This window comes from Myiozetetes cayanensis, unplaced genomic scaffold (assembly GCF_022539395.1).
Source record: "Myiozetetes cayanensis isolate MyiCay16 unplaced genomic scaffold, myiCay2020 scf2-11, whole genome shotgun sequence".
In the NCBI taxonomy this organism is placed as follows: Eukaryota; Metazoa; Chordata; class Aves; order Passeriformes; family Tyrannidae; genus Myiozetetes; species Myiozetetes cayanensis.
In genome coordinates this window covers 18,479,126-18,503,969 of record NW_026087411.1, presented here as the reverse complement: position 1 = coordinate 18,503,969, position 24,844 = coordinate 18,479,126, and the positions used below count along the sequence as shown (strand labels likewise).

Below are 24,844 nucleotides of genomic sequence, written 5' to 3'. Positions count from 1 at the left end.
ATTTGAATGCCTTTGAATGTTGCAGAAGGTGTTAATGGCATCCATATACCTTAAAAATTACTGCCTCCAGCTCCGTTTTTCCCATGCCTTGAGTAGAGTAATCAGCTGTATTCAGGAAAAATAAATACATGTAATGTTCTGTGTTTGACAGACTCAGCACTCTAGAGACCCATTTTATAAGTTATCATAGGTTGGGAATTTACCTGTTCCATATGATATATTTTAGTATATGAACATGTGTCTTTACATGGTTTAGCTGTGTTCTCATAACTTGCCCGTCCTAGTCTACTGGAAGTACTGCCATGATTTATTCCATTCTGCTTTCTTATCCCTTAGAAAAAATTTACATTCACCTTTTTCAAACGTTGTGTTGTAATACCTTCCAATAACACCACAGTGTCACTACTATCTGTTCTACTCAGTCTGTGCCTACTCACTGAATAAAAAAATTCCTTTTATAGGAGGTTGCTGTCATCTGTGTAACAGTAATATTACTGAATATGGGTAAAGGAGGTTAAACTGCAACAGGGAGAGATTCTTGGTGATTACATTCAGTGCATTTATTTCTCCTGTACAGTTGAGCACTGTAATAAATGCATTGGAAAGGTAGAGGAGAAGGAAGAAATGTTTTAAAATACCTAGATGTCACTGTCATCCTTTCATGGAACTCTTTGTTTAAACAGGTTTTCTGTAATGATTCTTTGGTTTGCAAAGACTCCAGCTGATCACCTGTTAAGCCTTTAGGATGGCTGTTATTAGAACTTGATGTAGTGTCAGGTTTTTACCCTAGGATGCTGATTGTAACAGTCTGCTAGAGTTGATTTCTGATACATAATTTGGTTCAGGTTTGTAGCTAGAAATCTTCGTGGTAGATTCTTCAGGTAGAGTTAAGAGTCGTGAATATCATGCAAGATCATTAAACTTGCTGCCTAGTTGTCTGTTTGCTTCATGGCTTTCAGCAGTAGATCAGCTGTGGTTTATGTGGAAGGTAAATATTAGTAGATAAATCAGTAGATGTGTGTCAGTGTATGGGATGTAGGGAAGAAGCACACTTGGTGTGGTGCTGGGAGATGAGGGGTTTGCTTTTTTATATGCTAGGTGCAAATATTTATGTTAAATATCAGTGAAGTTGTCCTCCTTCTCCATTCTTGTTGAACCAAGACCGTGCAGTTGGAGGAACTCTAAATAGCCAGAAAGTGAGCTCTGTAGGTGCTCTTATCTGTTAATCCGATCTAGAAGTCAGGTATGCTGTTTTTGAGGGAAGGTTGGGATGATTCATCGAGCGGTTGTTTATACCATGTCATACACCCAGATGGCTGATGCCCTGTTTTGCTGAACCTGTATGTCTGGTCTGAGAGCTGTGTATCTGTAATTGATGTGAGCTGGCATCGTACATCTATCCAAAACCTTTCTAAAAGGCAACTCCCTGATAGCTGCAACAGGGGTAGAAGTTCAGTATTTGGTTCAGTCATTTGCTGATGGCTTAGAATCTGCAGCCTTTGACTGACTTGGACAGCAGTTAAACCCTTATTAGCACAATCACTGTACATCACTGTTACTTCTTGCCTAAACTTGAAATCCCTCTTGCGGTGCCATTGTATTGGTTGCTGATTCAAAGCTTTTTCAGAAGTATAATCAAGACCTTATGTTAGAGGATTAGGCCAGATGTTAAAACAAAAATTCTAAATTAATTCAGCATTCTGACTTTTCCAGTGTGATGAGTAGTGAAGTGACTCTCTCTGCTATTCTTTGCCTCTGAGTTTGAAAAACTAGATGCATGTTAAAACTCAGGATTGCACATAATGATCCCTTTTTTTTTAACAGAGTTCTCCTTCTTCGATCCCAATGATGCAGCATGCCAAGAAATACTTTTTGACCCCAAAACATCAGTTTCTGAATTGTTTGCTATCTTAAGGCAGTGGGTTCCACAGGTCCAGCAGAATATTGATATTATTGGGAATGAGGTGAGGTATAAATGAAGACCCTTGAATGCTTTTAGTGTTAAGTACTGTGTTTACAACAAACAAAACCAGTTCATTGAGAAGCAGAACTGATCATAAATGCAGATACAGATTCTACCTTTTAGCAAGTACTGACTGATAATGCCTTGTATTACACGTTGTTGTCAGCTTTTATTTGGAAAGAGAAAGATGATGGATAAAAATTCAGTAAGTTTGTGGAGGTGATACAAACAATGTTTCTTCTCAAAACAGTTGTGTAGAGACCCTTCACCTTGGTGTTTCAGTTTCCTGGTTAGCAGTAATCCCACATTCCAATATATGAAGTTAGGGTAAAGCCTGACCTTAAGGGCAATGTTTCCAAGGCACAAAATGAGATAGGAACTGAAATCTTTTTGCACCATGCAATAAGAAGACATCTTGTTTCTAGTAATTCCATCCTACTTTCTTATTTTTCTTCTTCTGGATTTTGGGCTTTTTTGGAAAGGTGTGGAAGTAGAGTTAAGATTCTTCCTACTGTAATATAACTGAGGGCTTTTTTGGGGAGGAATGGAGTGGGTATAGTTGAGAGATCAAAGAACAAGGGGAGAGAGTTTTATAAGTAATTTTCCTATTGTTCAGTTAAACAGTTAACTTTTTAGCATGTGAAGTATATGTCAGAAGGAATAATATAAAGAGTCTTTAAAATCTTTGAATAATGAAGGTTAATGATATGCACATAATATTATTTATTACGTTTGTGTATGTTGGTCAGTTCTGCAGCTAGAGTCTATTCTGGCAGGCTTCTTTGTTATTAGCCATTGGAATGAATCCAGGAGTCAGTACATCTGAAATAACATATGAATAACTACTGATGTCAGAGATATGCCAGAGCTAAAATGTGCTTGTTTTCCATTTGCTTGTCAGATCATTAAAAGGGGTTGCAATGTGAACGACAGAGATGGGCTGACTGATATGACTCTCTTGCATTACACTTGCAAATCAGGAGCTCATGGTATTGGTGAGTAAAGAAACGTCATTATAGATGTAAAAAACTAATTAATTCACAAAGACTAACCCCACTGACTTATAGTAGATTTTTTGTGCTTGGTTTTGTTCTCTTCTGGTGGCCATCAGAAGGGAAGGTACAGAACTGCAGTGCAGTTATGGCTGTGGCTGTTGGGACTAAGTTGAGTATAGAAGTTCAGTATAGGTATTATAGGTATAGGTACTGCAAACAGTAGTACCAACTTGAACATATATTTCATGTAGCAAAGGCAGTTTCAGACTGAGGGACAAACTGCAAGCTAAGCTAGAGTTTGCTTACAGCAGTGAAACTAGAACATCTAGGTGACTGGCTTTCTTTCACCCTGTTCATATAAGAAGAGAACAATAAACTTCGTTTGCATTATTATGATCAGAAATATTGGAAATAAGAGCACATTTAACTCTGTTTGAGTACTCCTAATAGCTTTTCTATGTTGTGTTACTTTTTCGTTGACCCGAACCCACTTCTCCTCTGAGTTTGAAGTCAATTTGAGTGAGGTCTGGCATAGGTTATCTTTTCTGGTGCTGACAGATCTTTTAACATCGACGTCAGCATTGTGATGTGTAATTTTTTTTCTTCTATCAGATACTAAAATTTCTGGGTTTGATGACTGACACATTATTTTCATTAGAGAAAAACAGGTAATGTTATTATACACTGTAGTAGAGATTTCAGCCCTTTATGATAAAAACCAAAGATTTCTGCCTCCTAATCCTAAAAAGAAAGGCATAGTTACTGTTCTGCTGTATACTTGAAGGGTTTAATGTACCTTTTGTGCTACACATAAGCGTATGTATGTTTTTTGAGGTCAACTAAATCACTAATGCATATTTTACACAATTCATCTTGCAGGTGATGTTGAAACTGCTGTAAAATTTGCCACGCAGCTTATTGATTTGGGTGCTGATAGCAGCTTACGCAGCCGCTGGACAAATATGAATGCCTTGCACTATGCTGCCTACTTTGATGTTCCAGAACTGATCAGTGTTATTTTGAAAAATGCAAAGCCAAAAGGTAGGCATTGTTACCTTTATTTCATGTAGTTGTCCATGTTTTGTAGACCCTAATGTATAGTGCTCTTTTAAGTGTGGGGTTTCGTTATCCGTTATACATAAATAATTTCTTATTCTTTTAGCCTCATTGATTCATTTTTCTCTTTACTTGTTTTTTAGTGGTTTACTGCAATGTTTCTATTACTGGTTTTTAAATATGAACTTTGTATAAGGTAGTAGAGAAGTTTCAAATAAAATGGAAAGCAAACTGATTTATCAATTTAAATAATTCTAAGTTGTTGAGGACTAAGAGGCTGTTAGCAGAAAACGGAAGATGTGACTATTCTGGTAAATTCTTACGATTTTTAAGGTTGCTTAAACATTGAGAAGTATGTTTGATATGCTGGGAGAAGGGTAAGGGAGAAGTGGGGCTTTGGCAACGGCATGTGGCAAACCAGGGAGTGAGGAAATTTTGGCATGCCGGTTTTTCCTGTTTCTCGGCTATGTAGAAGGTCATATATAAGCAGTAGTTGACTTTAGTGTTTGACATAAATAGATAATGCCTTTTGGAAAGATACTGTGAAGGGTTAGTAATTAGAGCCCTATTTATACTAATGCAAATGGAAATACTGAAATGGTTCTGAATCAGAACAGTTTGTTCCTAATTTGGTCAGGACATCAAAACCAGTAAGCAACTTTAATACTAAAATTGTACAAATGTTAATTTGTTCTACTGAATATCCTTCTGATTTTGCCATTTTGCAAAGTGATTAATGCCCTTTTTTAGTTAGTTGTACCTAGAGGCTCTGTCTCAAAATTCTGAAAAGCGGGTAGGTTTTTGGAGTACACAAGGCTTGAATCACCGTGGAGGTAATTGTTAAGCAGCGCTGCTACTGGTATGACGTGCTTAAGAAGTGACAAACGTAGGTTGGTAACAGAAGACAGAATGAGACTACACAGTAGTTAAGTCCACATCACATTTCAATAGCCCGGTCTCCGTAATTTGCATCACCAGTTTAGGTCTTCTTTCAGACCTTATTTGCATTTGGTGTTCCCATCTCCTCCTGTGCTGTGCCTGTGGAAGGGGTGGGTGGGACTTTGCTCAGATTTCCAAGGAAACTACTCTGGTTAAACCTCTCAGAAGTTGACAACTCTTGGATAAGTAGCTGATGTTTTTTATCTCAGGAAACTGTATAAAATTATTTGCCCTGTGGCGTGAAAATAACGGATGGTCTGAATTAATAGAAAGAATAATTTTAGCTCTGTACTTCGTCAGGCAGTTTGCAGAGAGGAGAGAATGTAGGTAGAAGGCAAATATGCTTTGGATGGAACCATACTGAACTGGAGAGAAAGTGGCTGTTAATGTATATATTAACTTTTCAAGACAGTGTACTGAAGCTCGGACACCCATTGTGAAGCCTTTGAAAAGGTGTTTCCCTTTAAATTGCTGCTAAACTCTTTTCTTAATGATGCTCTGCAGTTAAATTCTTTATACAGATTTACTCCTCAGTTGTTACAACAGAGAGTTTCATCTTGGATTTTTAGAGGTTTTAAGTACAAAAACTGTTAAAGGTCTAAGAGTTAGAAATATTGTGGGGTACCGTTAGACAGTGACTGTAAACTGCATGGGTTACTAATGACAGACCATTGCTGCATATTAAATTCCTCTAAATAGTTTGGGGGTAGTTACCAGGTAAGATTTGATATTTATGTGTTTCTTTTTGTCACCTGTACTATGTCCGCTTAGATCACAGCTGTAAGAGAACTGCGCAAAAACTCTTAAGCATGAAACTTGCAAGTCTGAGGAAGTCACACAGTCTAATTAAAACCCTCAAAATTATGCATCAGTTATTTTGTAAAGTAGTAGTACATGCAAATGTTGCTGCATCAGTAGCTGATGTTACTGATCAGTATTTCTGCAAATTAATTCCTATGTGTGCAGAAAATACTTGACAGTTGTATTCAACATGGAAGTTTCAATGGTTGTATACAACTGCACAGCTTCTACTTGCTTTTAAACTGGTAATGTCTTCTGACATTTAGTATACATCTGAATACGTAGCTGTCATTATGCCCGAGGCATGTGAATGCAGTTCTTTTTCATGCTAAGTTTGTACTTAATTAGTGCAATTGTAAAACTGTTAAATTTTGATCCCAAATTTGTTACCTTCGATCAGAGTCAGTCTTTATTGGTATGTGTGAACTTAACCTATCTATATAGACATATGTATTTATATATCTTCTCTGTATGTTGATGTTTTATTTGCCCTGAAAATGTTCAATTAGTATAACTATATAAGGAGGTTGATACAGACGGGATATACTTTGCTTATGATATTTGAGAAGGACTAGTGTTTCTTGGAACAGAGACTGATACTGGAAAATACTAGGAGACTGCACAGCCCTGGGGTGGAAAATTTTATGTTCCTTACCAGTATTTCAAAGTGGAACATTATTGCTAATATTTGTTGTCCTTTGGTTTGTGTACTAAATCAACTGGAATTTTTAATTAACAACCATATACATAATTGACTCAAAATGACATCTCTCTCGTGTAATTTAGGAGAGGAGCCTCAGACTAAACATACATTAAATCTCCAATCTTGTGGAACAGTAATAACTTCATAGCAGATTGAAAGATATATTGGGAACAACTGATGGAAATACATACTATGCTAAATCTCTTTAATCAAATGCAGTGCTCCATTTTCCAGTTTAACAGTGTGAGACCCTTCTGAGTGCAGTTCTTTAAAAGCAATGAAATTATAAAAATCACCAGCTCTTACTTTGTTCTTGGCCATTAGTAATTAAATCAGAGTAAAGCAGAGGTATAATCAGTTTTCCCTTGCCCTACTACCTGCTCACAAAGGAAAACAACTGGTTGAAGGTGCATCTCATTTTAACATTTGACACCTAGAAGTAATAAAATATAAATGTTTTCGAAACGTTAAAACAATAAATTATGTGCAAACCTAAAGTCACTCACTTGTTAATATTGGCAGAGTAGATTGAGCATCCTGAACAGCGGCAATTTTGCAGTTGCATCAGTATAAAAAATGAATGAAAGTAAATGTTCATCTTCCAGGTTGGTTCATGATACGAATAGACAGATGCAGATAAGGTTGATATGCTATGTAGAATTGCTTCTCATATGCATTTGGTACATAAATCATGGTGTCTCTGTATAAATGTTAACATAAACTGTAAAAGCTGAATGCCCTCTCAAGGCATCTGTAAGGTGAAATGTTCACGTAACAGATTTGCACACCTCACATGTGATGTTTAATTGCAGATGTGGATGCCACCTGTAGTGATTTTGATTTTGGAACAGCTTTGCATATTGCTGCATTTAACCTATGTACAGGAGCTGTCAAGTGTTTACTGGAACATGGAGCAAATCCTGCCTTTAGGGTAAGGAGTTAGGTTGTAGATTCACCAAAAGGTGAAAAAGTACCTGGGAAAACTGAACAGTCTGTCCAGGATTTTGATTAGTTAAAACTATGTTATGTGGAGTGAGAGTGCCTCAGAAAAAAATATTTATAGCTCATAGTGGATGATTTTGTATGCTTTGTCATACTTGTGTGTTGAAGTTTGTATTTTTGTGTCACAGTCTAGTTCATTAGTTCAAATAGCTTTCAGGATGTTCTTCTCTTTGTTGTTTGAGCTTTTATTTATTAATACTCCTTTGTGTCTTGCAACAGTTGTCATGGCAGTGATGGATCTTTTCAGAAATAGAGGAATGCAATCTGTGCCCTCCAGAAATGCAGTGTACTGCTTAGCAGTAAGCCTGGTCTTAGCATGAGTAACTGATAACACATAAACATCAACTGCTCTGCTTAGTAACCTAATAAGAGGCCGAATTTATAGTGTAAAGTGTTGCTATATGTGTCTAGCTACAAATCTTGGGGTTTGACTGTTTTTTGTGTTCGTTTTTTTGGGAGGAGGGAGGGCTTGGAGGTTTTGTTGTTGTTTTTTTTTTTAGCAGAGACAGTATCTCAGTTCTCTGTTTTCAAATGCAGGTTGTGTTTTTTTTAATGAGAAATTACAGTTGTTTTAAGGGTACTCAAAAGTAATTGTTTTATGTAGCCCTGTTGATATGAAATCTTCTGGAACATTATTGTTCATACAATTTCTCATGATATTCAATCTAGATCTCTGTAAAAATACTGGTTTTCTTTGTCTCCCTACTTAGTGTGCATGTTTACGTTTCAATTTCCTTGGCATCTGTATGTTTAGGAGTCTGTTGGTCGCAGGGAACACTGCTTTGTAGTTGTACAAGCAACCTGAACTAGCAAAGGTGGCTCTGCCCTTGAGAACAGCAGCCCTCGGGCTTCTACTGTGCCCACGTTGCCTTCTTGCCTCTGCTCTGCCCCTGCCTTGTGTTGGCACAAAGGTTTGAAGGGCATCTGGTGGGCTGAGTTGTGCGACTGATGTGACCAAAACAATAGTTGATGTGATGACTAAAAACTCAAAACAAAATGCCCCCTCAACTGTAACTCAGCAATATCCTGTTTTTAAGGTAATATGAGTTGAACGGGGCTCACCTTTTGCTTACAGAATGACTGTAGATTTTTAAGGAGTGGTAGGTATTTGATTCTTCAATCCAGCAATAAAGTTTTGGCCAGAGGCAATGTAGAGTTTGATTATACAAGAACAGCGGAGTGTAAATGCTGAGCAAGGATTATAGTTTTCTAGCACTGAGGTAGATTGATAGAGGGCTCAGGGAAAGTTTAACTTTTAATCTGTGTTTTAAGGAATCAAACCAAGTAAAATCTTGCCCTACATGATTCCCTCTTTGAGCTTCTGGTAATGTCTAAGTCCAGCTGCTCAAATTTGGAAGACTGAGATAATGATGTTTCTGCAAACTTTGTGAAAATTGGCAGATAGATGAAGATCCACACTAATGCCTTTGCTGAAGAGAGGGTAGGTAGAATTTGCTGACAACCTGACAATACTTGCTGTCTGGGCAACTGACCTTGAGTTAAGGTTAACTCTGGGGGAGCTGCTGCTCCAACAACCTGTCCTGTAATGTGGGACACATGAGAAGTCACAATCACTATTCTCTGGGAATGGGAAATGTTTGGAAAGGACTCTGTCCTTAGTTCATCTTTCATAGGGTAGTCTGTATAGAAATAAACTTGAACAGATTTATTCATTTATGTGAACCATCACATTTGTGTATTCTGTGCATGCAACGTATATTAATTAAATTCTGTCTTACATTTGGAATAAGCCTCACCAAAGCTGTATAGCTTACACTGGGTAAAAATAAATTCTTTGAGAGGAGGTAGCTTTACAGTATTGGCATTACAGACCAGACATCTTTCTTACTTTCCTAGATCTGTGTTCAGGTACACAGATACATACAGGTGTTTTGTTTTCATGTGTTCTAAGTCCTGATAATGTTCTCAAGATTAAAAATGTTGGTTACTTGTCGATTTTGAAAATAAGGTGCTGTACGTGCTGGCTTACCTATCTAAGGATGTTTTGGCATCCTTATTTGAAAATGTGGGTGTTTTTATAGTTGTGTTCTAGGAAAAATGTCTAATAAAGAGCATTAAACACTTCATAAAATGCTATGGGTTTTACTTAATCAGATTTATCTTGTCGCAACTTGTCACAGTTAAATTCTATCCTATGTTATGTTTCTGCAGAATGACAAAGGGCAAATTCCAGCAGATGTGGTTCCTGATCCGGTAGATATGCCACTGGAAATGGCAGATGCAGCGGCCAGTGCAAAAGAAATCAAGCAGATATTGCTGGATGCAGTGCCTCTCTCATGTGACATCTCAAAAGCCATGATTTCAAACTATGATCATGTCACAGGAAAGGCCATGCTTTTATCACTTGGCCTGAAACTGGGAGATCGTGTTGTTATTGCAGGACAGAAGGTATGGTCACCAACCTGCTACTACCCTCATAATTTCTGGGAGTCAATTTATTTACTCCTTTGGAGATAAACCTCAAATTTGAGGGTTTCAAATGCTTCGTGGAAGGTATGAACTCTGGATGGCAGCAAGGAACTGCTTACAGAAAGTAGTAAACTGAACAGTTGTGTGATAAAGTCATTACTATGAAAAGCAGTTTTGACAGGCATAGGCTGCATTTTGTATCTGTAAATGATTTTTGACAGACTCAGCTTTTATTAGCATTTTTGGTGTCACATCAAAATGATGGGAAAAGCCACAGATTACTTTCTGAGTTGCCCAGCTTTGTTTTGAGTGTGCTTTCATGAAGTACCCCAATAGTTTCTAGAAGGCAGTGAAAAGAAAACTTCAGTTCTGCATAGCCTATAGTAACCCAATTTCACTGGTGCATTGCAGCTAAAATCTTTGAAGCAGTGCTGTGCCAACAGGGTTGTTACATGGTTCTGTGGAAGTATGAGTGTAGCTAATAGGGGTCCATCTCAAATGTGAATAGCTTTTTAGAAGCTACTGTGATAGTCACATTTTAAAAAATGAATTTGAAAATTGTAACATTGATACTGCAGTTAGTATTCATACCTTTTATTTGCTCTGATAGCAAGGGATCTGAAATGATTTAAGAGTGCTAGAACTCTTACACGGATTTCAGATTTTTTTTTTGTTTCTGGTAAATATTGAAGGCATTTGTGAGCAGAATTGTATTTTTGAGTAGCTTTAGCTTTAATCATTTTTCTAGTATAACTTCTGATTTGTAACTGTCATGACTAGTGTTCTAAAGTGATATCCACCGAGGGTGGGAAGCAGCTTCCACTCTGTATTTTCATTTGATGTAGTGTTGAAATTAGGTCAGGAAAGGTGAAGGAGTCACTAGCTATGCAAGAAAGCGTTGTAACTGAAGTACGTACGGAAGCCACTTATTGTTTCAAGGCAGTAAGAAGTTTCTTTAACAGAAATCGTGGTGAAAGCCAGGGGAGATAGCGTAACTGCAAGGTAATGAAGGCTTTAGAGCAAGAAAGTGATGAAATTAGTGCTCTTGTGTATCTTTTCTCCAAGTGAGGCCCATAGAACTGTTTGTACTGTAATGTACAAACCCATGGGTATGAATAGAGCTTCCTGGATTTTGTTACTTTTATTTTTTTTAATTGATTAGGCTGTTACAGTGTTGTGTACAGCACAGCATTACAAGTGTGGGAAGCTGCTTCGCTGCCACCAAAGGCCAGCAGGGCTTTCCAGCTAGATTTTTTTTCTTTAAGGGAGCCAAAGCTGTCCTACAGCAGGTGGGAAGAAAGAATGTGATTGTGCCTTTTGGTCTTCCTTTTCCACGTCAGCTTTCCTCCCTTCCTTCCTTTGTGCAAGGAGCTGTTGTGCAGTACTCCCACATTGCTTCCCACCTCTTTTTTCCATTTGTCTAAATGGAGAAGTTGTTCTCAGCCCTGCCTTCTCCTCCCCCTCGATACTCCTAAATCTGTGCAGGGTGGAACAAAAGTGAAAACAGGATGATGAAAATGGTTCCCCGTTCTTAACCTTCTCCTGGATCATTTTTCATGTCCAGAATGTGGAAGCTGGGACAAGGCTGTTTGGAACAAGCAGTGTTTATGGATTCCCGTTCTCTTTCCTGCTTCTGCAGTCTCCTAATATGTCAGCTTTAATGAAGCTTGAAAGCCAAACACAGTAGATGCCAGAGGGAAAATGGATTCCTCTCTTGATTCCTACTGTGCTTGTCATTCAAGTTGTCTTTCAGGGTAGGAAGCTGTGTAAGCAGGTGTTGGTGTACGTGATTTGGGGTCCCCCAGCTCCACCAGCTCCTGCTGTGCTAGATTACACGTGATCTGAATGGACACAGTGAAATGTGAGTGCAGGGAGACTAGCAACTGGGAGAAAACTGTTCTCCTGTTCTTGCTCTGTTTCTCATGTGAGAGATGTCTTCTGCTCCTTGCTTGTGCAAGTCCTAGGACAAAATTGGAGCCTCAGTTTTGCCCTCTCCACCTCCAGTTTAAGATACTGGCTGATCTCTTCTCTCTGCTCAGTGAGTGCCCTTTGGCTGGTGCCTGGAAAGTGGAGGAATTGGAGGAATCTGTGAGGCTGCTTGCCAGGCTTCCTCTGGCTGAATTTGATCCCTGTGTTGGGAGCTTAAAGGTCTGTCTAGATTAGTGTGATGTACCTGCCTAATAATGCTCAAGTTTAAAGGAGAGCTTCATCATAAGAGAACAGCCTCTGTGTCGTGTTTATTTCTTTACAAAGAGTAAGAAAGAGTAGCTGGAAGGTTTTATGGTAAATAAAAAAAAAATGTTTCTGTCTGTTTACTCTCTGAGGTATGGTTTAAGGAATGAAGTCACAGTCAAAAATGAACTAATAACATTAAGGTCACATGAGATAAGGAAAATTGAGAACCTGAAAGATCAAAGGTTTTTATTACTAAAACTAATTTAAAAATCAAATATAAAAGCAAATTTAAATCAGTGTTAAATGTGTCTCTGTTAGTTATTCCTCCCCCGTTTGGTTGAAGTGTGTGAACTTAAAATGTGTATTTGCAGAGACTGAGGTCCACCAGCAAGACTGGTCTGTCTTGATATTCTTAATGTACTTATCTGCTCAGAGTTTATAGTACATATTGAAGCAACAACAGATGTTTAAAACATTTGCTGGCTTTTCAGATTTTGTTCAATCATAAGGAAGGAATAAAAACCTTACAAATCTTTCCCAAGGAAAAAAAATAATTATACTCTGAAGTTTACCCTTGAATTTTTGCAATAGATGTGTAAATATATAAACTGTTATGTATGTATTTATGCACACAGATATATTTATAGATTTTTTTAATCTAGTGTTTCTGGGGAACCTCCAGTTTAGGAAGATATCTAGCCATAATTCTGGAATTTTTGTTGTGGAAGACACTGAGAGTAGAACTCCTTGGACATGTGCTCCTGTACCTTCCTGACTTGGAGCTGTACTGTACAGTGGTACTTTCTGTTTCAGTGGTATTGTCTGTTGTGAGATCTGTCCGTAACCACAGTTGTTTGATACAAAATACAGGAAAAGGACTAAGATGTCTTGGAAAATGCGTTGGCTGGTGTTGAAAGGTAGGAATGTCAATAATTGAGAGAGGTCATGTTTGTATTTCTGTTCTGATCAAAAGCTTGGAGATGACTTGCTGTCTCCTTCATGACCTATACTATATTCTCATGAACAATACATGTTTAACAAAACCATTTTGTGTTGCTTCTTTTTGTCTTAGGTTGGTACCTTAAGATTTTGTGGCACAACAGAATTTGCCAGTGGCCAGTGGGCTGGTGTAGAGCTAGATGAACCAGAAGGAAAGAACAATGGAAGTGTTGGAAAAGTCCAGTACTTCAAGTGTGCACCAAAACGCGGTACAACCTTAATTTTTTTCTTAAATTCTTTGAAAACACAAATTTTAAAAAAGTGTTGAAAGATATGAACCTTTTGGGAGAATAAAAACAGATAGCAGATCCTGTTGCTTTTTTTTTTGTAGTGCCTTGTTTGTTTGTATAATGGATTCTTCCAACTGTTTTATTGTTTTAACTGCAGCTATTTGCAAAACCACTGAAACAACCAACCACTCAAAATTTCTGGTTACTGCACTGAAACTGCAAGATAATAGTATTTCCTGGTTTCCCATCTATATTGTTGAAAGTTATTATGTTGTAATGATAATGGCCATGGTTCATTATTTGCTTTGTCTTCCTTGGTAAGACATTCATGCTTGTAGTTGTTTTCTAACTTTCAGCTTGAGGTATTTTAATTGGTATTTCATGGACACTCAGGACATACAAAGTCTTGCGTTTTGTAACAATGGAGACTCAGTGTTACTCTTAGGACAAAAAGGAGATTGTCAGTGACAGTCTTACTGACTTCCTGAATTACTCTGTTCAAGTTGCTTGATAAGGATTTCAGTTTCACTGTTCATTTGAACTTGTCCTTCCTACCCTACAAGTGCTCTGGCAGCACAGCAAGTTATGATCGTGGCTGACAAAAAATCCTAAAATAATTGGTGTAAGAGATAGTGGCTGGCAAGTTTTGTTACATTAACATTACCCATGGTTCTTTGTTGGCACATACAATTTGCTCTCCAGGTATCTTTGCACCTCTTTCCAAAATAAGCAAGGCTTCTGATCACAAAAAAGACTCTGTACGAAGTTCTTCTGTGCGGTCTTCACCTTTGGTTAAATCCAAGAAAATAGATGTGACACACATAACTTCCAAAGTGAATTCTGGTGAGTGTTTTCTTGTGTGTTGAGACAGGATAGCGAGAGAGTAATCTTCAAGAATTAGTAAATCTTGGTATTAAAATACTTGGTCAGATATAGTACATAACTTGAGAAGGTGATAAGGTATTTACTAACTCCATGTTCTTGTTTTCAGAAGTTCTCTGTCCTGTAAACTGTTACTGGAAGGATGTTGTGTGTAGCTGTTGAGTCGTTATAGTGATCTGATGTACTATGGCAGGTTCTAGTTCTTTACATGCTCTATTAAAAAAAAGCTCACCACAACATTTATTCTTAAACCATTAAAGTGATTTCTAATTGGCTGCGATACCAATTAAGTGTCTCAGCTTAATGTGGTTCCATTTACTAAGATGTTCATGGGTAATTTGAAACAAATAAAAATCTAGAAAATAATCTATACACCTTTATATCTAGAAATTGAAGAGATTTATTTTCTGGCAACATGATTAAGGAACTATTTAGCTGATTGTGTTTTATCTGCTAATTAAATTATCTGAGTAAAACCAAGGCCAAATTAGAAGAGAAAGGTTGTCCTTGTAATAAGGCTTTGTTTTACAGACTGGAGTTATGGGCTCAGTCCCTGGCTCTGGTTTAGTTTCTTAGTAATTTGCTCAAATTACTTAATCTTTCTGTGTAAGTTCCCTCCCTGTGGAGTGGATGATGCATGTTTCCTGACTGTTCAGGTTCCAAGTTGTTTGGAGTACAGACTCTTCCCTGCTGTGTGCAGTGCTGACCATGCATAATCTGGTCCCTGTGTCTGGCTGGCTACCTGACAGTGTCATTAAATATTACATTAGCACTTCTTTTGCCTTTTGAGCCCTCTGTAGGTGACTCGTACTAAGGCAGCACAGCTTAAGGAGTGGAAGATAATACACATTCTCATCCTAAAGCACTACATACTTTTATCAGTAATACGCAGGGTATAGAAACAGTGCACCAGGCTGGTGGAAGAGATGCATTTTGGCAGTATTTTGGATGACTTATGTAACTCTTCTTCAAATAGATTGAGGGGGGAGTAAGCTTTTAAGTGTGTGTACTTACAGTTAGCTCAAGATCTAAGCTACTTACAAATGGGCATCTTGCATAAAAAGCTTCTCGGAACAAATGGTTTGTCGGGAGTACTGCTCAATTTTTCTGTTAAATATTTTCCAATGTTTGATTCAGTTTGTTGTGAACTGTAACCCACTAAGCTGTAATGGAAGGGACTGTTTCCTTTGTTACAGACGGTGTGTTCTGGACAGTTTAGTTGTAAACCACCTTTTCTGTCACAAAGGTGCATTTGTGTCTTTGTAAAATTTAAACATTTGATACCTTGCTTTAGGTAGAAATCAGAGTGAGTAATGCATCATCTGCCCAGGAGAGCTTGCATCCAGTGGATGAAAGTAATCTGGAAGCTGCTGTTTGCAGGGAGTTCTTCTGTAGAAAGGTCCATTAGAATTATCGTGCTTGGCTGATTCCCTGGCTGGAGTGGGGGAAGGACAAAACTGCAGAGGCAGAACCTTGGTTTGCAGTGTTTATCTGCATCACCAGGTCACATTTCTTTCCTTGAAACTTCATTCCTGCAATACACTGGTTTGTAATGATCCAGGAAAAATTAATGTGCTTTTTCTAGATAAGGTTATAAGCTGCAAAGTAAAATGTAATTTTGTGTAAGGATTTTAAAATTTTATTTGGTTCTACTGGATCTGAATAATCCATCAGATTGATGAGAAAAGGTCTTTTTCAATTTTTTAGGAAAAGGATTAATGAGATAAAATTAAGAAATGTGTTATCAGTCACAAACACTAGTTTTTTGATCTGATACCTTAGTGGCTAAAGCATAAAATTTTGGAATATACAGTACATTCTTAAAATAGTTCAGTCCCTGTGGCCGAATTAAACTGAGAGATGTAGTTAAATAAAAAAAGATGTGGTTTTTCATTCATGACAGGGAGGGGATAAATCATAGATAAACTTGGTCTTCACTGAATTAGGGTAGGAAACTGTCAGAAATGCAAAACAGCTGTTCACAAATTATAACTCGAGTGACTACAAGTTCCTACACTTACCACAACATTGCTGCTCTAAGATTTAGGCTCTTAAAAGTCATATTGACATGCTTAAATCATTATTTGCAGTCTAAATGAAGATTTGGTTTCAAATCTCTCTCAAAAGTTTTATATGTAATCTTTAATGCAAAAGATGTAAAATTGATACTGGTGAATAGTAGACCTTTAGTACTATAAAAGTGAATGTTACAGATGTGAATGTTTGAAAGATGTTAGTAAAACTCCTTCCATATAAAAATTAATATTTTACAGACATTTTGTTTATTTTTTGGCAAGATAGTTTGGACTGGTTTAATGCATTAAGGGGGTTTCATGTCTGTGCTTATCATTGCTTATCAAAGCAATTCTGCAGTTTTGTTTTACCTATTTATCAAGAGTCTAAGGAATTGTACAGTTTTATCCATATTTTCCTTCCATCCAGTAATCGTCAAATCTGTCTAATTGTTTTTGTATGTGGCTTTCCTGTAAAATTATTTGTTAGGATGTATATATCTCTAATTGTATAAATTCTTTTTATAGGCCTAAATATGGCAAAAAAAGACAGTGCTTCTGAAACCAACTTTGTGACTGCTAACAGGGGAAAAACTGTACCTGCAAAAGAAGGTAACCAATTTTTAAAAGTTTTTAACATCTTAGGAAAAATTCTGTTCGTCAGAGGCAGTATTACTGCTGCCCTACTGCTGTAAAAGCCCTGTATCTACACTATAGAAAAAAGTTGCCTTGCTTGTTTATTTTCAAGTCCCAGGCAGGCTGCATGCATTTAATTTTCTAGGCGCAAGAGTAATTTGTGTGCATGTGGTGTTCTGTGTTGGTTTGGTAACCACTTCTATCCAAATACATGGGCAAGAACATCGACAAGCCCTTAAAGCTGAAAACTGTCTCTTAGTAAATGATCTTACAGAGAATCTGCAGAATTACCTACTTGAGTGTCTGAGGGAGACCTTTTTGCCCTGTATCGTTACTGCCTAGATTTTAATAGTCTGTTGGCATTTTTATTCTCTTCTCCATCTGTGTGTTCAATCTTCTATAATAAAGTGTTACCGTCTAACAGAGCTTAACAGTCTTGGCATTGTGTCATGGCAGACTCATAATAACAGGCTTCAAATATGAAAAATGAAACTGGCTTTTTAAAGAGTTCCTTTGACATGTGAATCATTCTCTGCAATACTCTCGTTTCAGAGTTGGATAGTGACTTCTACTACATCAGTACTTTGTTTGCTGAACTTTAAACATGAAGGGACCTCACTTTCAGCTGTGTCTTGAACAAACTGTAAAAGTTCTGTCTCCTCTGAGGTTTTGTTTATAAAATAGTACTGTAGGTGGTAAAACCAGTATTTCTTTGAAATTATTTGAAGTGTAAGTTTGAATATACCTTCTTTGACTCATAGAATCACAGAATGGTTTGGGTTGGAAGGGACCTTAAAGATCACCTAGTTCCAGTCGCCTTGCCATGGGCAGGGACACCACTATTACATCAGGTTGCTCAAAGCCCCATCCACACAGGAGCCTTTCCACACAGGAGAAGTGCTCTGTCCCTCTAAACGTCTGTGTGGCCACCTCTGGACTTGCTCCAGCAGGTCCATCAAGAAAAGCATTTGTATCCTCTGTCAGTGAACAGAGGAAGAGCCTAATATAAAGTATTTCAGCACTGTCATATGTGGTACTTTTTCAGAGACAAACACGTGTAGGCAGAGGTTTCCAAAGTTTTGTTTATGGAGGGCACTTAATGGCTTGGTCTGCAGTGAAACCTAATTGGCAGTACAGTGCCTCAGTTTGATGGATACAGTATGAAGTCTGCAATTAGTAGGACTCCAGAGGTTTTGTAGACTGTAAGTAGTGTGGAGTAAAGGCCCATTTTCGGATTTAGCTGTTCAGATGATAGTGCTGTAAGGCAGGTGCAGAACCTTTAGGAAAATCCAACATCCAACTCAGAAAGTAGCTGCCAGTGGTTCTTTGTCACTTAAGGCTATTTCAGCTCAGGGTTTTTGCTGAGTCTGTTTTGTTTGAGTGGTTTTGTTCTAGGTTTTTTTTTTTGGTTTATTTTAATTCCAAACACGCCCAAAATCCTTGACAGATTGGAAAAATTATCTTGGAGGGAAAAACATGGAGAGGAGTAAGGACAGCTACAGAGTTCTGTTGCAATTCTGAAACAGTCAACTGTATAAATACTCCCTGGGAATGATATGCCCAGTGATGGTTTGCAGAAAAGGTCCTGAGGATGTTGAGTCTGATCAGGTAAACAGGAATCATCTATGTCATGCTGTTGCAAAAGGGGAAATGTAACTGGAATGTACAAAAAGGAGAGTCAGCCGTGAGGTATGGAAAGAGACCTGGGTGCTTTACTTGCCACAGGTAGAGCCTCAGCTAAAACATCTAGTTTTAGTTGCTGCATTTCAGAAAGATGTGAATTCAGAGAGAATTCAGAAAAGACACAACAATAACTGCGGGTATAAAACATGACTTGGGAGAAAAGACTTGGACTTTATCATTGTGTGATTAAAAAGACAGAAGATGAAAGGGATAAAACTGGAGGGTTTCAAATACAAGGAACAGTATAACTCACTCTGCATGTGTTAACAGGAGCAAAAAACCTTGAACTAAAACTGTGGTAATTTAGGTTTTATGTTAGGGGGGAAAAAAGCTCCGTAACATTACAGATAATTATGTGGTGAAATATATTGCTGAAGAAGTCTCAAGATCTCCCTGATGGGAGGTTTTTAAGAACAAGCCAAACACTCACCTCTCAGGAGTGTTGTAAAAAATAGTTTCTTGCCTCGTGGGGGAGAAATCTATTATAGGACCTGCTGAAGTCCTTCCTGCTCTTCCTCTCTCCCCCTGTGATTTCCCACAAAATGAAGTATCTTGATGACTGGTTTAGTTTGAGCAGTTTTTGTTGCATCCCTGTAAAAATGCTAGGCAGTCTGACCTCCAGTGAATCCATCCCTGGACTGGCTTCTAAATACAGAATTGTAGGATGTGTTCACAAACGCACCATGTATTTATTCCTCGGACCTGGAAGTTTCCCTGTTTAGTCATTTAGTTATTTGCATTTTCTTCATTGTAGCATAGCTGCAGTCAGTATCTCAGAGTCTTTAGATTTCTGTCCCGGATACCCCAGCTTTTGCTTTGACCCACTGCATTTGCCTTTCTTCAGTTCTTTACTGTTTTGTGGAATTGGAGGATTAAATTATATTGACCACACTAACCAGTGTTAATATGAAGGTGCTTTGGGAAAACTAATGAATTAAGCCTCTCAGAATTCTAGAAAGCAATATTATCCTAATTTTTCACATTGATAAGATGAGGCATAGATGTGCCTTGCTGTACCCTGCCTCAGTTTGGGTAGAAGGGGATAGGAGAGGGAAGAAGTGGGAGAGCCTTGAAAAGGAAGTAGGAAAGCTGAACATAAGTCTTACTGGACAGCTTAGACATTAGGATTTGCAAATGGAGATAAAAGTGATTTATTTCCCATTCTTGTTTTATAGTACAGGTTTTAATATTAATACAGTATGTAATGGAACATAGTAGGCTTTAATCCAGGTAATAATTCACTCACATAGTATCACCTTCCTTCCACTTCTCATCAAATCTTTAACAGGCTCGATCATGAAGGGGTGGTGGTATGATGTCTTATTGCCAAGGCTCACATATTTTAATGAGTATACTTGAGATTGTTTAGATGAACTTTCATGGAGTAATAAAGGTGGGGCTTCTATAGAGACCTCTTCCAGCACTCCACTATCATGTTATTCTCAAGGCAGGGTCACACATGCACCCATGTCAGTCCTGACAGATGTTTGTGTAAATGCTGTATAACAACTTCTGATTTTGGCTCTTTACTATGTATTCTTCCCATTATGGAGAACAGATAACTTCCATTCTACAGAAGCTTTCCCTTCTGCTTCATTTGTCCTTTTCCAAACATGATCCCTGAAGGACTACTTTCATTTCTGTCTTTAGGTTTTCCTGGGTACAGCAGCTCTTCCTCTTCTACTACGTCCTTGGAAGGCAAATGGAATTACTCCAAGAAGCGGAACTCAACTAGCAGCAATAAAAAGGCACTGACTAGAGTGTCTTCTGCCTCATCTAAAATTAGTGCTGGTACAGTCTATTTTTTTGAGGTTTTATTGAGTTATTATTGTTTTATTTTCACAGGTGGGAGTTGAGTGCATTGAGTGCTTATGTAGGACTACTTGTGCTGTTTCAGATTCTGAGATAGTTCAAGAAAGAGACTTGTGAAGTGCTTTAACCGTGAACCTAAGTTTGGCAACTTTTAGAAAGTTGGTTTAACATCTTCAAGAGCCTTTTCAGAGCAGAGAAAAGGCTGTAGTCCACACTTTTTATACTGGCATAAAGCAAGTCTCTGTCTAAGCAAAATTTGTGATGTGTTGGCATGTGCTAAAGTTACGAGGTGTTAGAGATAAATATTCTGTTTACCAATCAGTTGGCTTACTGTTGAAGACTTTCTTAAGCTTTAAAGATATAATGTCACTAATTCCAATCTTTTTCTTCTGTTGACCAGGATTGTACAGTACTCCAACTATGAGAAAAAATGCTCTTGATGGAGAAATTCAGGTTGGAGACAGAGTACTGGTGGTGGGACAGAGAACAGGCACTGTTAGATTTTTTGGGACAACAAAATTTGCACCAGGTATTTGCAATACTCAGTTGTAAAATCAATGTGGAATAGCTTATATGTGAGCACATGAACATTAGGAGAATGTCGTCTTTTTCCTCACTCCTTCCAAAAAAATTCTAAATTTACTGATATGTTTCCAAGTTTTTTCTCTCTCCTGTGTTTCACTGAATAGTTTTTACTTTTAATGCACCTGTCAGGAAAAAATAAAGTGTGACTTTTACTTGTCCACTATCATGGCTTAATAAGGAAAAATAGTTTAATGTTGAAGTTGTAGGTATTACAGAATCACAGAATATTCTGAGTTGGGAAGGACCCACAGGGATCATTGAGTCCAACTCTTAACAAAGCTTTCTGAAAATCCTCATTTTAATCTCCAAGGGGTTATATAGTTTATTGAAATCACACGCATATACTCCTTACTTTTTGTAGGAAAGCTTTTGACACAGCTTGTCTCTTGCAGTACTGGCACTCCTCTGTCACGTACCTGTATCATTCTGAACTTATTGGCATCTTTAAGAGGGTCATTATGAGCATTTAGATCTGAATGAGAAAACCTTTTGGTCAGAGGACCAATAAAGTTACAAACATATCAAAAAACCTCAGCTTCTACCACCGTTTTCTCATGCTTCTCCCTTTCTGTTTCTCCCTTTTCTGACTAAAAAAAAACAGCTTGTAGTGAAACAAAGTGCTTTCAACGGCAACCAGTTGTTTTACATTCTGAAAATTAATTTCTGAGTACTATTTTTTTGTAACCAGATTTATGTTCTTTATGACCCTATCTATAATCTTACTGCAAGAGTAATGCAAAACCAGTTGGTGAGTATTGGTGTGAGAACCCAGTTTGGGTGAGATCTGTTTGATCGATAGGTGATGGGAAATACTCTCGTGACACTTGGTGTCATCAGTATTAAAAAAAAGTTAGAATGCAAGACTGTGGTACTTTTTTTATCCTCACCCTTTCCCCAGTTTTAGTAGGCAGTCCTGGCTTAAGGAACTGCAGTTAACTGAGCAACACGGCAATGTCATCACAATGAGGAAAGGGTTGTTTCCCAAATACACTGTAACAGCTGTAAAACTAGAAAGCTGTTTGACAGTGTAAGTCTCCTCCCTCTCTGCTTCAAATCAGGAACAAAACGTCTGGAGGAAAACATGGTATTGTAAGAAGTGAGGATGGAAAGATGACAGATCTTCACCATTTGCTAACCTAGTAATTTATAGAAAATGTAACAGATGCATGTTTAAGTATTACAATTTTAATGTGTATCAAAGCTCTGGAAGTTATCCAAACTTTGTTCCTTTTGCTGCAATGCAGATCTTCATTTGGTTCTGAAAACAGGAAGGGGAGAACTTCTGATGTACTGAGCCCTTCTAATTCATAAGCTGTCATTCCTGAGTTTCTTGAGCTGATAATTAGAATTACTGTTTTATCCAGTGCCTTAGTACCAAGTGACTTGAATTAAATTCTGAATCTTTTGGGGATGGATAGCATAAGGATTACTAATGGAGTATGAAATTTAGCACCTTTACGTAATTAGCTCACATTTATCACAGGTTATGAACGATGAAGCTCATTAACATCTTGATGTCTATTCAGTGTTCTGTACGAGATTAATTGATGGCCAGTTTCGATTCCTACACCCTTCTCTCAATATCTTACAACCAGCTTTGCAATTTGTGTTAATTATAACTTGCTAGATGGAGAGAAGGAATGAATTAATATCAAAACTTTAATTTTACTGTTGATGATTTCAGATGAGGCATAAACCATGTGGTCAGAGGACTAAAGAGGGAAGCTTGAGCCAGTACTGCTCTTCTTTCCTGTCTTCTTGTTGTCAAACAGCCACTGCTACATTTAATAACATTCCATTTGGCTTTAGTGTATCTATATTTGTATATATACACTAAATCTTTGGTGTATATATATATATGGATATATTTATCTCTCAAAGGTTTTACCTTTTCTATAGTAATTAAAATGTCAGTGATTTTTGTGAAAGCATATAAAAATGCTGAAATAATTATATTTAGATTGATTAGGGTGTAATTTTTGCCTAATTGCATAGATAGCTATTTTATAATACACATATTTGTCATTACTATCTAGACATTTTTCAACTAAAAACTGTTTTCCTTGATGTGGGTGAATGCCAACTGTGCCAGCTGTCTAGATGAAGAAAAGCCTGTAGTGTTTTGTTCAAAATGCCATGATTTTACTGTCTTGAAATGTAGGATTCTGGTGTGGAATTGAATTGGACAAGCCTCATGGGAAGAATGATGGTTCAGTGGGAGGTGTGCAGTACTTCAGTTGTCTTCCCAGATACGGTATATTTGCACCACCATCTCGTGTACAGAGGTAAGCACTGGACCTGTTTTAATGTTTGGGTTGTCAGATGCTTTCTTACATTTCCAGTGGGAAACAAAATTTTGAGCAGATATGGAAGATACAAATGTTTTCTTCTGCTAATGGAAGTTTATAACCTCCATGAAAAACCCAATGGGTTTTAGATCAGCTTTTAGAAATCAGAGTATAAATTCGATATGCAGCTACACCATCTCTCTTGCAGCTACTTGAAATATTGTTATTCCACGGTCTCTGACAGTCTGTGTCTGTGACACTTTACTTTCATGACCCAATTCTAATACACTTGACTGAATTCAGTTATAAAAGGAAGTTGCCTTTAGACGTGCCTGGAAATATTATTCTCAGGAAGAGCATCCCAGGAGTTCAGTACTCTTTCCTCCTACATTTGTAATGTAGTTACTTTGTGAGACATGTTCTTAACTTTTCTTTCCCTGAGTATCCCAGCTCAGGCAAACTGTTAAGAACTTGCCTCAAAATTATCCATGCTGTCTTGGTGAGTAAAAAGCAAGTAACTCAGATAAACCAGTTTGCTCCAGGCACTTCTTACATACCAGCCTGAGTGCAGCAGAAATGTTGGTATCTCTTGGGGGGGCAGATGGACAAGTTAAAAACCCAAAACTTCATCAATATTTGACAAGAAGTCAGAAAGTTTGTTCACAGAGTTGAGTTGAAATGACTTCTTTGTTGTGTTACTGCTTTTCAGACTAACGGGTTCTCTGGACTCTCTCACAGAAACTTCGTGGAACAAAATGAATCACACTTTTCCAGGTAGGAGTAAAGACACTGTGATTTGGCTTAGGCAACCTACCACAGGCCATGCTCTAAAGCCAGAACCTACTGCACAAAGCCAACTTCTCCAGAAGAAGGAGCTGTAGATTTTCAAGGAACCCAAATGCCAGACCATAGTCTGGCTGCCCCCTTCCCAAAAATGTAGCCTGTAGAAGGACCTGTGGAGTACCGTGTTGTTACTAACACTCCTCTGGCAGAAATAATTATGTCAGAGCTAAGACTGTTGGCAGTCTTCCCTTATTACTGTGTTGCATTCTAATCAAAGATAACCAGAAATTAAACCTGCTCCTTAATCTAAATTGAGATGGATGAAGGGATCGGTGTGGGATGAGGTCCATATGGAATTACTAAAACTTGTGTAAGATACTTGAAATAGTTATTTTTCTTTTTCCTTACCCAAGTTTTTTGTGAAAAGACTGCTTCACATTATCCTTGTTTGGTTTGTTTAGTTTAATTTCTGTCCCCTCTAAAAATCTGAACATATTATGGACATGTACTTTCATGGAAAGTTTCATCACTTAATTTCCAAATTAGAGGGGACAGTGTGTAGCAAATGTAGGGGAAGCAGTATAAAAGAAAACACAAAGAATATGAGTTCACAAGGGCTTTTTTTCTTAAGAAGTCCTACACCGCTTATTAATCTTTCCACTTAGGTTTTAGGCGCAGTCTGAGCACCACTTCTGCATCTTCACAAAAGGAGATAAACAGAAGAAACTCCTTTGTTAGGTGAGTGTTACGAGTTTCAAGTGCTTGGGTGAGCTGGCTGTTAGCTTTACTGTTTCTCGCTGAAAAGAAAATCTTTATGCATGTAGGATATCTGGACCTTTATATGTTCATTTTTTTCTTCCAAAATAGACT

General features: G+C 37.7%; 1 protein-coding gene across 1 annotated transcript in view; it reads left to right on the top strand.

Annotated features, from left to right (window-relative positions):
• Positions 1-24,844, top strand: part of CLIP4 (CAP-Gly domain containing linker protein family member 4) — a 32,375-nt gene that overhangs the window by 5,056 nt on the left and 2,475 nt on the right. The window contains exons 5-17 of the mRNA XM_050316454.1: positions 1,825-1,964; positions 2,865-2,958; positions 3,838-3,999; positions 7,270-7,388; positions 9,632-9,868; positions 13,137-13,272; positions 13,996-14,136; positions 16,716-16,799; positions 20,157-20,297; positions 20,719-20,847; positions 23,065-23,188; positions 23,901-23,965; positions 24,640-24,712. Of these exons, the coding sequence (XP_050172411.1) occupies positions 1,825-1,964; positions 2,865-2,958; positions 3,838-3,999; positions 7,270-7,388; positions 9,632-9,868; positions 13,137-13,272; positions 13,996-14,136; positions 16,716-16,799; positions 20,157-20,297; positions 20,719-20,847; positions 23,065-23,188; positions 23,901-23,965; positions 24,640-24,712 (1,645 nt within the window). The remainder of the gene's footprint in view (positions 1-1,824; positions 1,965-2,864; positions 2,959-3,837; positions 4,000-7,269; positions 7,389-9,631; positions 9,869-13,136; positions 13,273-13,995; positions 14,137-16,715; positions 16,800-20,156; positions 20,298-20,718; positions 20,848-23,064; positions 23,189-23,900; positions 23,966-24,639; positions 24,713-24,844) is intronic.